This window comes from Nansenia antarctica, assembly GCF_963989245.1.
Source record: "Nansenia antarctica genome assembly, chromosome: 12".
NCBI classification, from domain to species: domain Eukaryota; kingdom Metazoa; phylum Chordata; class Actinopteri; order Argentiniformes; family Microstomatidae; genus Nansenia; species Nansenia antarctica.
In genome coordinates, this window is record NC_137682.1 from 14449677 (window position 1) to 14463311 (window position 13635).

At 43.0% G+C, this 13635-nt stretch overlaps 1 protein-coding gene across 1 annotated transcript; it reads left to right on the forward strand.

Moving 5' to 3' along the window:
• Positions 1–742: 742 nt before the first annotated feature.
• LOC308168643 (eukaryotic translation initiation factor 1A, X-chromosomal-like) lies at positions 743–8422 on the forward strand. Its single transcript, XM_080543246.1, has 7 exons — positions 743–875; positions 2166–2249; positions 2639–2742; positions 2994–3044; positions 5498–5579; positions 5690–5781; positions 7655–8422. Exons 1-7 carry the CDS (start codon positions 860–862, stop codon positions 7658–7660), a joined length of 435 nt encoding a protein of 144 aa, XP_080399372.1. The 5' UTR covers positions 743–859; the 3' UTR covers positions 7661–8422.
• The last annotated feature ends 5213 nt before the right edge of the window (positions 8423–13635 follow it).

Here is a 13635-nt window from a genome sequence, read left to right on the forward strand (position 1 = left end):
TGACGCATCCGTTTACAATGCATTTGTGAACTTCCATGGCTCCTTTTTCCAATTAAACCTAGTGATTTCTTATAAAACTGAGCTTCACACAGTTAGCCAGCCGTTCAACACCACAGTGAGGCTGTGATCAAGATGTTTTAAAACTGATGAGTCCAACAAGAAGCTCTCTGCAGCTAGGCTAGATTAGCATTGAAGCTATGCTATCTAATCTTACTGTGAAGATATTGAATATCCGCAGTTGTTTTTTCCTCTTTCTCGTTTATTGGCTAATTAGTCCGAACGGTGACGAGTTCAGCTATATGTCTGAACCGGTATAGAATCGATTATACTAATGTTTCACACCGAACTAAACATTTCATCATGTGTTTGCTCAAATAGCCTGTCTGTCTCTTCTGTTTCAACTTCCATGCAGTTCTGCAGGAGAGACCGGCGTTAGCGCCACCTGCTGTCGCGGAGTGTTTCTGACGGACCCACCCAGGCATTATTTATATAATTATAATAATATTATATTATTTATTTTATTCTCGGATCGTTCACATATAAAACATTTGAGAATACAGGGATTGTTTAGCAAAAAATACTTTCACGATTTCAAGCATGTGAGTGAGCAACTGCATTGTATTTGGGTTCAGTGGCTCTGAATCCGCGCGTGTGTTTGTTGTTGGACCTGTGTGAATAAAGTTTTTAAAATGTTGAACGACATAACTTGCGCATGCGTACGCCGGTTCAACATCAACAGTGAGGTGGTTTTCAGGTTGAGTTCGGTCGCTTTTTCTTTCAGAAACATTGTTCTTTCATCAAAAGGAGTAACACACCACATCTACAGGGAACAAGGAGACTTGTCTGAGTTGTTGAGAATATGCCCAAAAATAAAGGTAAGGTGTAATCAAAAGACTTGTTTTTTCTCCAGAATGTGTCGCATTGCGAGGTACCGTGAGGCCATGGACTTACAGTAAGCTAGCTATCAACAACATGCTGGAACACGTGACACGATTCAACTGGATATAACTGCTAGCTAGTTATACAGATCTACATCGAGGAAACAGCTGCGATGTCCCGTTAATCTAGACAATTTGATGGCAGCTACTAGATTGTAATCAAGTGCAATGAACATTTCAAACCTGCAAACTGCGACACTTTAAATGAATGTGCAATAACACTATGTGCAATATGACAACCCTTAAGGTTCAGAGATAGGAAATGTTAGGATATTTATAGCATAGCATAGAGTACAGCATAGTGTTTTATTTGTATAGTATAGTATAGTGGATAGTGTATATAGCCTTTATTTATGTAAACCAGCTCTTTTCCCTTCTTGTTTTTAGTATTTTTTTCCTAGCACCAGGGGAGCCCCCCCTCCTAAATTTCGTTGTATGGTACCTGTACTGTATTAATGACAATAAAGACCATTCATTCAAGTGTCAGTCGTGTGTCATCATGGCATGTTGTTGATAAGTAAGCAGGGTTCCCACGGGTCCTTGAAATCCTTGAACGTTTGTGAATTTGAGAGAGAAAAAAAAATCAAGGTCTTAAAGGTTTTAAGTCTCTGTATTGCTTTACTTTTCACACATTTCACAATGTGTTGTTTTGCTGTGCTGTGGTAGAGAAGGCCGGAGACCATCTAGTGTTCTACACATTCAAGCCTCTCTTTTTAATTGTTGTCTGTGAGCGGATAGTTCCTGTTATTATATACATTCTCATCTAGTTCTGTCTCAAACTATGCCGAGTTGGGTCCTTGGATTTGAGGGAATTGAGTTTTGAAAGTAACTTGAAAGGTGCTTGAATGTGATGTCTCTGTGGGAACCCTGAGTAAGTAAGTAGGTATAGCCCGGGTTGTCTCTTTGGTATAGGCGTTGGGTAACTTTTAGATGTCATTAATTAAAGCTTTGATAGCTAGCTATTTCTACTCTATGTAAGCTGTTAAAGTAATGCATATTATATAGCATCTATAGCTAATTTTCCTCAAGTTAAGACATCTGTTCGTCTTGCAGTGTTAGCATTGAAGTTCAATAGTACGTTTGGGTACTGACTACTGTCCTTTTAGTTGTTGACAGGCTGTAGCTATACTGTATATCTGTACTGACTTATTAACAGGACACAGCAACGATCAAATTCAATCACTTGGGAAGACTAACGTAACCTCTGATTCTCTCCCCTCTTTCCAGGTAAGGGAGGAAAGAACCGCAGACGAGGCAAGAATGAAAATGAGTCTGAGAAGAGAGAGCTGGTGTTCAAAGAGGATGGTCAGGGTGAGTGCTGGGGTAGTGGGAATGGTTGGATTCAATGCTACAACTGCACTGGACATGGCGTTTGGTGTCCAAACCTCCCCTTTCTGCTTTGGTTCTAGTGTTCTAGAATGCTTTGCTGTCTGGGTTAGAATATTAGAATGTTTCAGACTATGCAGTGGATGTCCTCCCTATAGAGATGGAGTGAGCCTGGATCTGTCCTCCCCTCTTTGTCCCAGGTTCTACAATAGAAATGGAATCCCCCCCCCCGTTTTAGAATTGCCATAGAATGGAATGAGCAAATAGTCCATTCCATGCATCCCTCTTCTTCTTTCTTGTGCTGTAGAATATCTGGTTGATTGAGTCTATAATGCTGAATATTCATATGTATACCCCTGTTCCCTGTGTTCTAGAATATGCTCAGGTGCTTAAGATGCTGGGGAACGGGCGGTTGGAAGCCATGTGCTTTGATTCAGTCAAACGACTCTGCCACATCAGAGGAAAACTCCGGAAAAAGGTAGGGACGTCCCCTCTTGTGTGTCCGCCTCACTTTGATACACAGGGAAAGACCTACACGGCACGCTGACTCAACACTTTCCCAATACATTGTCAGCTGCCATAGTTGTAATGTAGGATGGGCTCTGTCTACGAAGGCCTGGAGGGTCTAAGAGAGGGGTCCCTGTGTTTTTAAATATTTTATATTAATATGAATTCATTAAAAGCAGGATTGTCACATTGTTCTCACTCTTTCTCCTTTCCCCATCCCAGGTGTGGATTAATACGTCAGACATCATTCTGGTGGGATTGAGAGATTATCAGGTGTGTGACTCATCACAGATTCCATATATAATGTAGTTGTAGATGGTTGTTGGGGACAGCGTGGTTGTGGGGGTTTGGAGTTATATGCCATTAAGTAGATGCTTTTTTTCGTAAGTGACGTAAAGTTCAGTGATTTATAAAATTACATTAGAAAATAAAAGTGTATTGTATATGTGGTTCCAACAGGAAGCAAAATCACAATCTAAGTCTTGCTAGCACAATGCTCTGTCATCTGAGCCCCACGAGACCAAGTATGATGTAGTTGAGATGACTGCTTCTGTCTGGAGTCTTACATGGCCACAGTGGCACACAGACATGGATTGATCCAGTCCTTGTGGACTGCAGTGTTCATGAATTTTATTTTTTCCCTTACTTTTCCCTTACTTTATACAAAGTCCACATATAACTGGTTTCCCAGGTGTAAATCAGACAACTGACTCAAACTAAGTAATGCAAACACTGAGATATTGTGGCCCTCTAGGAATTGAGTTTGATACAGTTAGGTCCGGAAATATTTGCACAGTGACACAATTTCTATTCTAATTATGGCTCTGTACGCCACCACAATGGATTTGAAATGAAACAATAAAGATGCAATTGAAGTGCAGACTGTCAGGTTTCAAGGGGTTGAATAAAAGTATTGTAAGAAATGTAATCGGCCAAATTACAGTCTGAAAGCAAGCCATTTGTCAGACTTCTTCTAGTCTTCGGAGACTACTTCTCCACTAGCTGAAGTACTGAAAGTCAGAACAGCGCCACAAAATCAACCAGTGGTCGAAGATATAATACATTATAGTATGGTAGTACGGTCTACCATGACGATGAATGGGGAAAAGTTATGGGAGTTTCAGAGTAACCTTTCCCGAAGTCCCCAGTTCGAGACCAGGTGGAAACAACGTCTTTCCCAGTTACTTCCGATAGGGCTTGTTTCAACCGACTAGAATTCAGGCAAGAACAGGCAGGTGCAGTGTATCAGTGCAGTCTGAGGTTTGGCAGTTAAATGCAATTCTGACTGCATAGCTTGAGACTTTTTTACTCTGCAAATTAAGAGATTCTAATCTTATTCAGCAATCATCAAAACTAGGAGATGTTATAATAAAGAGAAACAAAACTCTTATTCCTCTAACCACTTTGGCATAGGCTACATTTCTTTATTCCAACACCACGCATGTGCTTTGTGATTAATCATGATTTATCACAGCCTATTATTGTGATTGACAATCGAAAAACAAAAATTCGATTGACAGCACTATTTTTAATACTTTGTCGGATCCTTTGCAGGCAATGACTGCCTGAAACCCATGGACATCACCAAATGCTGGGTTTCCCTCTTTGTGATGCTTTGCCAGGCCTTTACTGCAGCTGTCTTCAGTTGTTGTTTGTTCGTGGGTCTTTCTGCCTTTAGTTTTGTCTTTCACCAGCAAGTGAAATGCTTGTTCGGGTTGAGATCAGGTGATTGACTCGGCCATTGCAGAATATTCCACTTCTTTGCCTTAAAAGACTCCTGGGTTGCTTATGCAGTATGTTTTGGGTCATTGTCCATCTGTACTGTGAAGCACCATCCAATAAACTTTGTTGAATTTGGCTGGAATTTGAGCAGACAGTATATCCCTAAACACTTCAGAATTAATCTGTCTGCTTCTGTCTTCTGGCACATCAATAATCTCTAGTGATCCAGTGCCACTGGAAGCCAGGCAAGCCCATGCCATCACACTGCCTCCACCTTGTTGAGACAGATGATGTGATGCTTTGGATCATGAGCCTTTCCAAGCCTTCTCCATATTTTTTTCCTTCCATCATTCTGGTACAGGTTGATCTTGTCCAAAGAATGCTGTTTTCCTGAACTGGGCTGTTTTTTGTTGTTGTTGTTGTTTTTATATTAGAAGTCTAAGCTGCCTTTCTATTCTTGACGCTTATGAATGGCTTGCACCTTGTGCTGAACCCTCTGTATTTGCTCTCGTGAAGTCTTCTCTTTATGGTACACTTGGATAATGATATGCCTCCTGGAGACTGTTCACCTGGCTGGCTTTTTGTGGTGCTGAGCTCATCATTATTTTTCAGAATGTACCAAGCTGTTGATTTGGCCTGTTTCACTTGCATTGAGAGCTCTGTTGACTGCATGTTGTGCATTCACAGCAACAGCTTCCAAATGCAAATGCCTCACTTGGAATCAACTCAGACCTTTTCCCTGTTTAATTGATAAAGAAATAACGAAGGAATAGCCCACACTGGCCCATGAAACAGCTTTTGAGTCAATTGTCCAATTACTTTTGGTGCCTCGAAAAAGAGGGAGCTACATACTAAAGAGCTGTAATTCCTAAACCCTTCCTTCAATTTGGATGTGAATACCCTCAAATTAAAGCTGAGCTAACTGTAGCCAAGACTCTGTCGTAGTCCAAGTATATATGGACCTAACTGTACCTCTTCTTTCTCTTTCTCTCTCTCCCGTACAGGACCAAAAAGCTGACGTCATCCTGAAGTACAACGCGGATGAAGCCCGAAGTCTGAAAGCTTACGGAGAGCTACCGGAGCACGGTGAGTCACACTTGCCGGGCCCTGAGGCGAGACGGCACCTCTCTAACCTTGTTGAATTGTTTTGTGAATACTATCTTGTATTCTGTCTAACCCCTCCCTCCCCCCTCCAGCCAAAATCAATGAGACAGACAACTTCGGCGCTGGAGACGACGAGGACATTCAGTTTGATGACATCGGCGATGATGAGGAGGACATTGATGATGTAAGTGCTCCCTGGGGATTGTAGTTACGGATTTCCTAGTGAGTCTTTAGGAAGGTGTTTAGAATGATGCAGATGCCATTGAGTTTCTTTGCTGTCTGAGGCCTAGGCTACACAACGAAACGCATTGCTTTCAGTGGCGAGATGTGTCTGTTGCAGTGATCAAGGGTAAACCCTGGTACACACACAAACATAATCTGGCTGATTTTGGCCCGATTCCGACCAAGGACAGCAAACGCTCTAACGATTATCCTACAAGATTATCGTGTGGTGTTTTAAGAGTCTTTTCTCCAGACAATCTGCTCGGAAAATGGTCTGGCCCGACGATCGTAAATATTAAACATGTTCAATATTTACGGTCACAAATCCTCTTGTATGTGGGGCGACTCCCGAGTCAGATTGTGACGTGGAATGGAATGTAGCCAATCAAGAAGCGAGCTGACTGACGCGTCGTCTTCTTTTCGTTCTTCGGGAATTGATTTGCCCTCTCGCACATGGCTGCCTCTACAGGTCAGTCAGGGTACTACTACCCTGATCACGTGAGATTTCTGGCTTGGGGGACGAGTATGGAGCTATTTCATCTGGGGATTTACACGGCAAATCAAATGAAGAACTACAAATCCCTGATGACAGGGAGATGACGTATGACTGCTCTGATGAATCAACCCCTATTTCATTAATTTTCTCTATATAACGAAGTCGATCATTGATCGGCAACGACACTATATAATAGTTTGCCTAACTGGCCATCGGATTTGGGCTCCTAATATATAAAAAGCACTGAGGTTTTCTTATTTTATCGGATTAAAGTAGCAAAGACCAGAAATTTCCATTGACCACCAGTCAAACTTCTACACTTCTGAGTGTAAAAAGGGGCGTGGACATGACGGGAGAGCAAAAGTACCCGGATGCGTTGCTCTTATGAATTCGGATGGGAGGGATGGGAGTTAGAATCGGTGCTCTATTATTCTACCTAGCCCAGAGTCCCCGGATGAGTGCCTCTAAAACTGAATTGTATTTTGAGAAAAACTGTATTGTATTTTGAGAACTGAATTGTATTTGGAGAAAAACCGAATTGTATTTAGAGAAACTGAATTTGAAAACTGAATTAAAATAATGAAAACTGAATTGAATACAATTCAATCTGTCAAATACAATTCAGTTTGTGCTCAGATTCAATTCAATCTGTCAAATACAATTCAGATCTGTCTAATACAATTCAATTTGTGCTCATATTCAATTCAATCTGTCAAATACAATTCAATTTCTGCTGGCACTGAAATAGCTCCATAGACGAGACTCTAGACTGTCGTAGATCTGATCTTTATGTATGTGGTGTGCTGTATTGGGAATATCGGAGCACACCACACATAATACGATCAAAACTGTTCAATCCATGATTTTTTATGTGCGGGGTCTCTCAGATAAAATTAGAAAATCTTTGTAATGACTCGCATCAGTGTTTTGTCGACGAGTGAGTGAGTTTATTCATGGATCGAGTAAAAACAGTAATCCAAGGGATGACTAATCCAAGTGTGGAAGGAATTTATTTCCAACATGGTCCTTTGATATTAACATACAAGACAACAGTTACTTGTGTGTTTATGTTGCGGGGGGGGGGGGGGGGGGGGGTGTGTGTAAGATAAAGAAAAAAAGTCAGGACAGACACTTATTTTATTTACTGTTGTAATTGTGAGTTTTTCATGTGTACTGTTTTGAAATATGTTTTGATTACAAAAAAAAAAACATACAAGACAAAAATAAAAAGAATAAAAGTAGGCTGAGAATAAAAAAATAAAAAAGGAGTGATCAGCTGGAGAGCTGGCAAATGATGTTGGTTTTAAATGCGTCCCTTCCTCCTCTCATCCTCTTCCAGATCTAAGCACCTTCTGCCAGAGGGGAAGGTGGGATCTTTACCTCTGCTCCGGAATACTGCACAGGACTTGGGTTTCCCATACTGGAGTTGCTGTCTCCGCCCTTCCCTGCAGACACACACACATTTCAAAGAGGGTCAACTCTCCCTCTCTCCCTGATACAACAGTTGCACCATTTCATTCACAGAGACTCTGTGTCATCTTCTTAATGTATTTATACCGATTTCACACATTGGAATTTTAGTACAGAATCTCTAGATTCGCAATAAAACGATTAACCATTTTATGTTTGGTCTGGCAGTCTGTATCATTGTAAGTTCTAGTTCGAAAGAGCTCTTTTTATAGTGTAGATAGGCAAAACATGTTTATTGATTATGAAAAAAAATACCCCTCGATGCCTCTGTCTTTTGGCAATGTTTCTTTTGTTTTTAATTCTATGAAGTATTCTGATGTTGACATTGCAGTTTGTTGCTTTGTTTGTTTGTTTTGTATTGTATTGGTCTGATCTAATTAAGCCCCCCCCCCCTCCCTTTTCAAAGTCAATCTGTATTTTTCTATTGTTTTCCTGTATGTGTTTTTTGTCTGTTGTTTTCCATGTTGTCTTCATCACCTAACTCTGTGGTCGTGAGACGACGCAGTGTGTTTTATACAGGCTACAAGCCTCTACTGTTTCTAATGCCACAGTGAGTATTTGTGATTCTCTAAAGTAACTAATGTACTATGCTTTCTGAAGGCTGAATATAGGGATTTCCAATAAAGAACGTAATTCCATTGAATTGAGATTATCTTTTTGACAATTGCCATTCAGTGACTTTTTAAGTGCAATGTTTCAGTCAAAGACCTTCAGACCTCAAGCATGAGGAAGGTCTTTGACTGAAATGCTACACTTACTAAACAGTGACACTTGCGATTCCACACTGCTTTTGCGTTCCTGAAGATAGATAGATACCTGTTACTGTCACTAGGTGGTGCTACTAAGCCATGGCCGAACCCTTTCTAAACCGCAGTACATTATTGTGTTGGGGTGCTCCAGGTTGAAGTTGCATATGCACAGTTCTAGGATCAGCTTACCATGGCCAAGTCCATTCGATGGAAAAACACTAGCTGACCCATGATCATGGACTCTACTACAGTGGCACCATGTCAAGAAAGAACCCCTACTAACTCCTAAGTCCTGGAAACCCTTTAGAAATGAGGGATGTCTTCTGACATGTTAAACCAATCAAATGCCTTGCTTGGGCAGAGCTAAAAAAAAAAAAAAAAACAGTTCTTTCAGGTTTTCTTCAATGTTGCAAGTGTTCAATGTTGCTCTCTGCCGGTACTACCCCATCAGAAAAGATGACACACATAACAGCAACCAACTGTTCTTCAGACATATTGGGGAGGGTGCTTCGATTGTAACATCCAATGAAATTGAGAGCACATTCTCCCATCGCTCCCAAAGAGGCATGAGAACAATGCGATTTGGAGGTATGGCTACGTGAGACTAGCGCTGGGCAAATGTCTCTGCCAACTGTGAAAAGAGCACCTATTTTCCAGCAGTTGATTGTCTATTCTAGGGGCAACAGAAGAAGATATATCCCAGAATACACGTCTCACAGGCCAAATCACACATCTCTGTGGCACATTTTATTAATGTTATTTTTATTTAACCTTTATTTAACGAGGAGGTCCCTTGAGATTAAAATCTATTTTTCGAGCAGGAACCTGGCCAAGAAAGCACACCAAACATATTCCTTCTCATGACGCGCAGCTCTCCTGCTTCTTTTCTCGGCCCAGTTAAACCTCCAGTGGGAGAGATTTGGTGCCGTTGGGGGATGGAGGGGGGGCGGGGGGGGGGGGGGTTGAGATTGCTGTGCCTCAGGAGAGATAAGAGACTAAACGAAAGCATAATCGGACTGCTTCAAAACAATAGCCTCCTCTGAAGGATCCGGAAAATCGCATTTGAATTAATCTATTACCAGTATTCGTCCTTCTTCAGCTGTCTTGTTCTTTTCTCGTGTCTTTCTCGTCTTCCGTGCATCATCATCCACGTAATAGCTCTAGTTACCCTCAGCTGAAGCCTAATGTGATTAGAAAATCAATGCACACAGGAAAGCACGTGCACACATGTAGACCAATTTTTTTTAGACAACCATAAACATACATTTCCCTCCACATAGATGTTTCTCAGAGCTGTGCTCTGCTGGTTCCATTCTATTTCTACTGAAAAGCACCCTAGGCTCTGTTTTTAGTGTAGGCCTATAGTCCAAGGCTGAGCAAGTGTGTGTGTGTGTGTGTGTGCGTGCGTGCATGCATGCGTGTGTGTGTGTGTGAAAAGACAGAGAGAAAGACCACTGACCCGTCATGCATGTGTTTACATTAAGGCAATGACGTAAGGCAGCCCAGGGTACATGGCCTGGCACGTGCACCCTCCCAGACCCAAACAACCGCCAAAAATAGATGAAACGTGCAAGAGACTGAGACCCTAATTCCCTAAGCGAAAGGAGGCGGTTCATCTAGTAGAAGGGACTAAAAATTATTAATTCCTGCTAGAAAACAATCAAATCCTCAGCCGTTTCCCTCTATCAGCTCTTTCCCTCAGCTCTCTCTCTCTCTCTCTCTCTATTTCTATATCTCCCTCTCACTCTCTCTCTCTCTCTCTTCCTCCCTCTCTCTCTCTCTCTCTCTCTTCCTCCCTCTCTCTCTCTCCCCCCCTCCTCTCTTTCTCTCTTTGGCATAAACTCTCTCTCTCCATTTCTCTCTATCTCCCCCTCGCTCTCTCTCTCTCTTCCTCCCTCTCTCTCTCTCACTCTCTCCCCCCCTCCTCTCTCTCTCTCTCTTTGGCATAAACTCTCTCTCTCTCCATTTCTCTCTATCTCCCCCTCGCTCTCTCTCTCTCTTCCTCCCTCTCTCTCTCACTCTCTCCCCCCCTCCTCTCTTTCTCTCTCTTTGGCATAAACTCCTCTCTGTTCGTTCCTGCCGCAGTCGTTATAGTAAGTGAGCAGTCTGCTGCTGCTGAGTGGCGGGACCGACAATGATGTCCTCCATCTCAGCTGGTCCAGTGGTGACAGGTGAGATGACGGGGTCAGGGAAGGGGGAGGGGGGGGGGGGGGGTATATGCATATAGTATGACACTCGGTAGCAACTATCTTATACAGTTTAACTGTTGTTACGGAGGTTTTATCTTTCCTCCATTTGATTATGTTGCTATGTCAAATGTATGTGGTCCTCTGTGGCTCAGTTGGTAGAGCATGGCGCTAACAATACTTAGGTTGTGGGTTTGATTCCCGCTGGAACCATATATACTGAAATGTATGCACTCACTGCAATGTAAGTCGCTTTGGATAAAAGCGTCAGCTAAATGGCATGTATTATATTATTATTATGTACGTAATTCATGTCAATAATTTGTTTTAACAGATTTAACAATTGAACATAAGTTGCATGTGTTTACCTGTGGGGTAGATCTGACTGCATGCATTTTCCTACATTTCCATATCTAATGAAAGTGAAACCGTGTGTGAGTGTCAATACCACACAGTCTTGAGTTGCAAGTACAGGCCTGGTTTGATGACCCATCAATGACCCGTGTGCTCTTACGCTGTTTGAGAGGAACTCACCGTGCTGCTGTCACATCCACGGAGCGATGGACCGTGCAGTCTGTTGTTTATGTCTCTCTGACAGACTGTCAATGGACATAAACAGCACCACAGGAGCAGGGTCACCCTCGAAGGGTTCACCAAGACAAAGGTTACACTGACATTTTGACCCCTACAGCGTTTGACATGGTGATTTCTGGCACTATGAAGAGAGTGACCTTGAGGTCACCTATAGGTGTGTGTGTGTGTGTGTGTGTGTGTGTGTGTGGTGTGTGTGTGTGTGTGTGTGTGTATGTATGTGTGCGTGTGTGTCTGTGCACATGCTTTTGGTGCGTGTGTGTGTGTGTGTGTGTGTGTGTGTGTGTGTGTGTGTGTGCGTGCGTGCGTGCGTGCGTGCGTGTGTGCGTGCGTGTGTGAGTGAGTGTATCTGTGTGCGTGTGTGTTCCTCTCAAACACAGACATGGCTAGGGGTCTTGCAGGGATGTGTCACCTGAGCGTACATGTTTTTCATGCTATATTCTTTGCCTCCAAGCCAATGGGTATGAGTCATTACAATGTGACTCCCTAACCCCTCCCTCAATCACCGGGACTAGAATAGTCACCGATGGGCACGTGTCTCCCTCTCGGCTATCATCCAATCACAGCAGCCCGGCAGGTAAACAACCACTCTCAGTGTTCATTTTCATCATGATAATATGTGAGGCTGTCATACGTTTATATGATATCACTTCATTATATGATATCACTGCTAGTACCGCTTGTAACCATTTATTGAACATTGAACTCAAACTGAGTCATGATTAAAGAAGACCAATAAAGGTTGTCCTTACTTGGGCGGGGGATTGCCAGACCTGAGTTGGACTTGTGGCGGCTTCGGGCAGCGCATACAGAAACTTCCAGTCCAAAGAAGCACTTAACACTAGAACAGCCGTACCTACTAAACATTTTTTTTTTACAATGCTCAAGCTGCTATTTACACACAATGACCACTAGTTGGCCGCTTGTAAATTAGCCTGCTTCCTATACAGAAAAACAGCAAAATAGCTTTATACTAGCTTATCCTGATGTGATTTTGAAAATGTAAGGATACTGGATGGGAGAACGCACATATCAAAACAGAAAAGTCATGAAAGGAGGGTCCTGAAATGTTTATGTTAAGGAGAGGCAGAGGAGAGGAGAGGCGATGGCCCGTAGAACCATATGCATGTCTTTTTTGCAAAATGCCAAAAATGCAAATGTAAATGTAAATGCAGTAAGTCTCACTGAGGCTGGGGTCAGGCTTCAGGTAATGAGGAGCTGTCCCTGGTCCTGAACAGATAGAGAGGCTGTCGACCATCATTCCTATGGGCCGCTATCCAGGGTCCTGACTGTGGTCGGTAGGGTGTTGAGGAGCTGTAGGGACAGACCCGGGGTTTCTGAAGGAACAGTTCAGGGGAGGCTGAAGGGACAGCTCCCAGATGTGTCTCCCAGATGTGTAGCATTGGTACTCAGAGGTAGCTACGATAGCATTGGTACTCAGAGGTAGCTACAGTAGCGTTGGTACTAACACTTGTTTCTCTTGTCATCATAATTGCCCTCTTTATGTACTCAATCCTCTCTCTCTCTCTCTCTCTCTCTCTCTGTCTGTCTATCTCTGTCTCTCTCTGTCTCCCTCTCTCTCTCTCTCTCTCTCTCTCTCCTTTGTGTTTGACAGGGTCACCACGGTTGAATAGAATGCAGTTAGCGAAAGAGAGAAGAGAGGAGAGAGAGAAGGGTATGAGTAATTCCAGCTGGAGGGACTGTATGGGGTCTGTCTGTCATCTGTCAGTGGGACTAATAGAACACACACACACACACACACATACATACACACACACACACACACACACGCACACACACACATACACACACACACACACACTCACACACGTATTTGGAATTTGACTAAATTGTTTGCGTGCCTGCGTGTATGCCTGTGTGTGTGTGTGTGTGTGTGTGTTTGTGCCAATGTAATATATATATATATATATATACTATATACTGTATGTGTGTGTGTGTGTGTGTGTGTGCGTGTGTGTGTGTGTGTGTAGATCGCTCAGAGCTGCTGCTGCTCTCTGATTTCCGAGCTGTGTGTGTGTTTGCAGAAAATGAACATAGCTAATTAAAGTGGAACACTTAATCCTTGCCTCTGCTGTGTGTGTGTGTGTGTGTGTGTGTGTATAGATCTCTCAGTGCTGCTGCGTGATAAGGAGCGCCGTGTGCAGCAGCAGCTGGAGCGCTGTGCAGAGGAGCGAGGCAGGAATATGGAGAAGCACAGGAAGAGAGAGGACGTCCGCAGGGCTGCTGCAGAGGAGAGGAGACGACACCACGAGGACGAGGAGAAGGTCAGAGTTCACACCAATGACAGACAGACCATCTCTGGA

Excerpts from the sequence above, each read along its gene's own strand:
- LOC308168643 (XM_080543246.1), top strand. Across the intron at positions 2,743-2,993 it reads GAGGAAAACTCCGGAAAAAG|GTGTGGATTAATACGTCAGA; the intron begins GTAGGGACGTCC and ends TCCCCATCCCAG. Across the intron at positions 5,580-5,689 it reads CGGAGAGCTACCGGAGCACG|CCAAAATCAATGAGACAGAC; the intron begins GTGAGTCACACT and ends TCCCCCCTCCAG.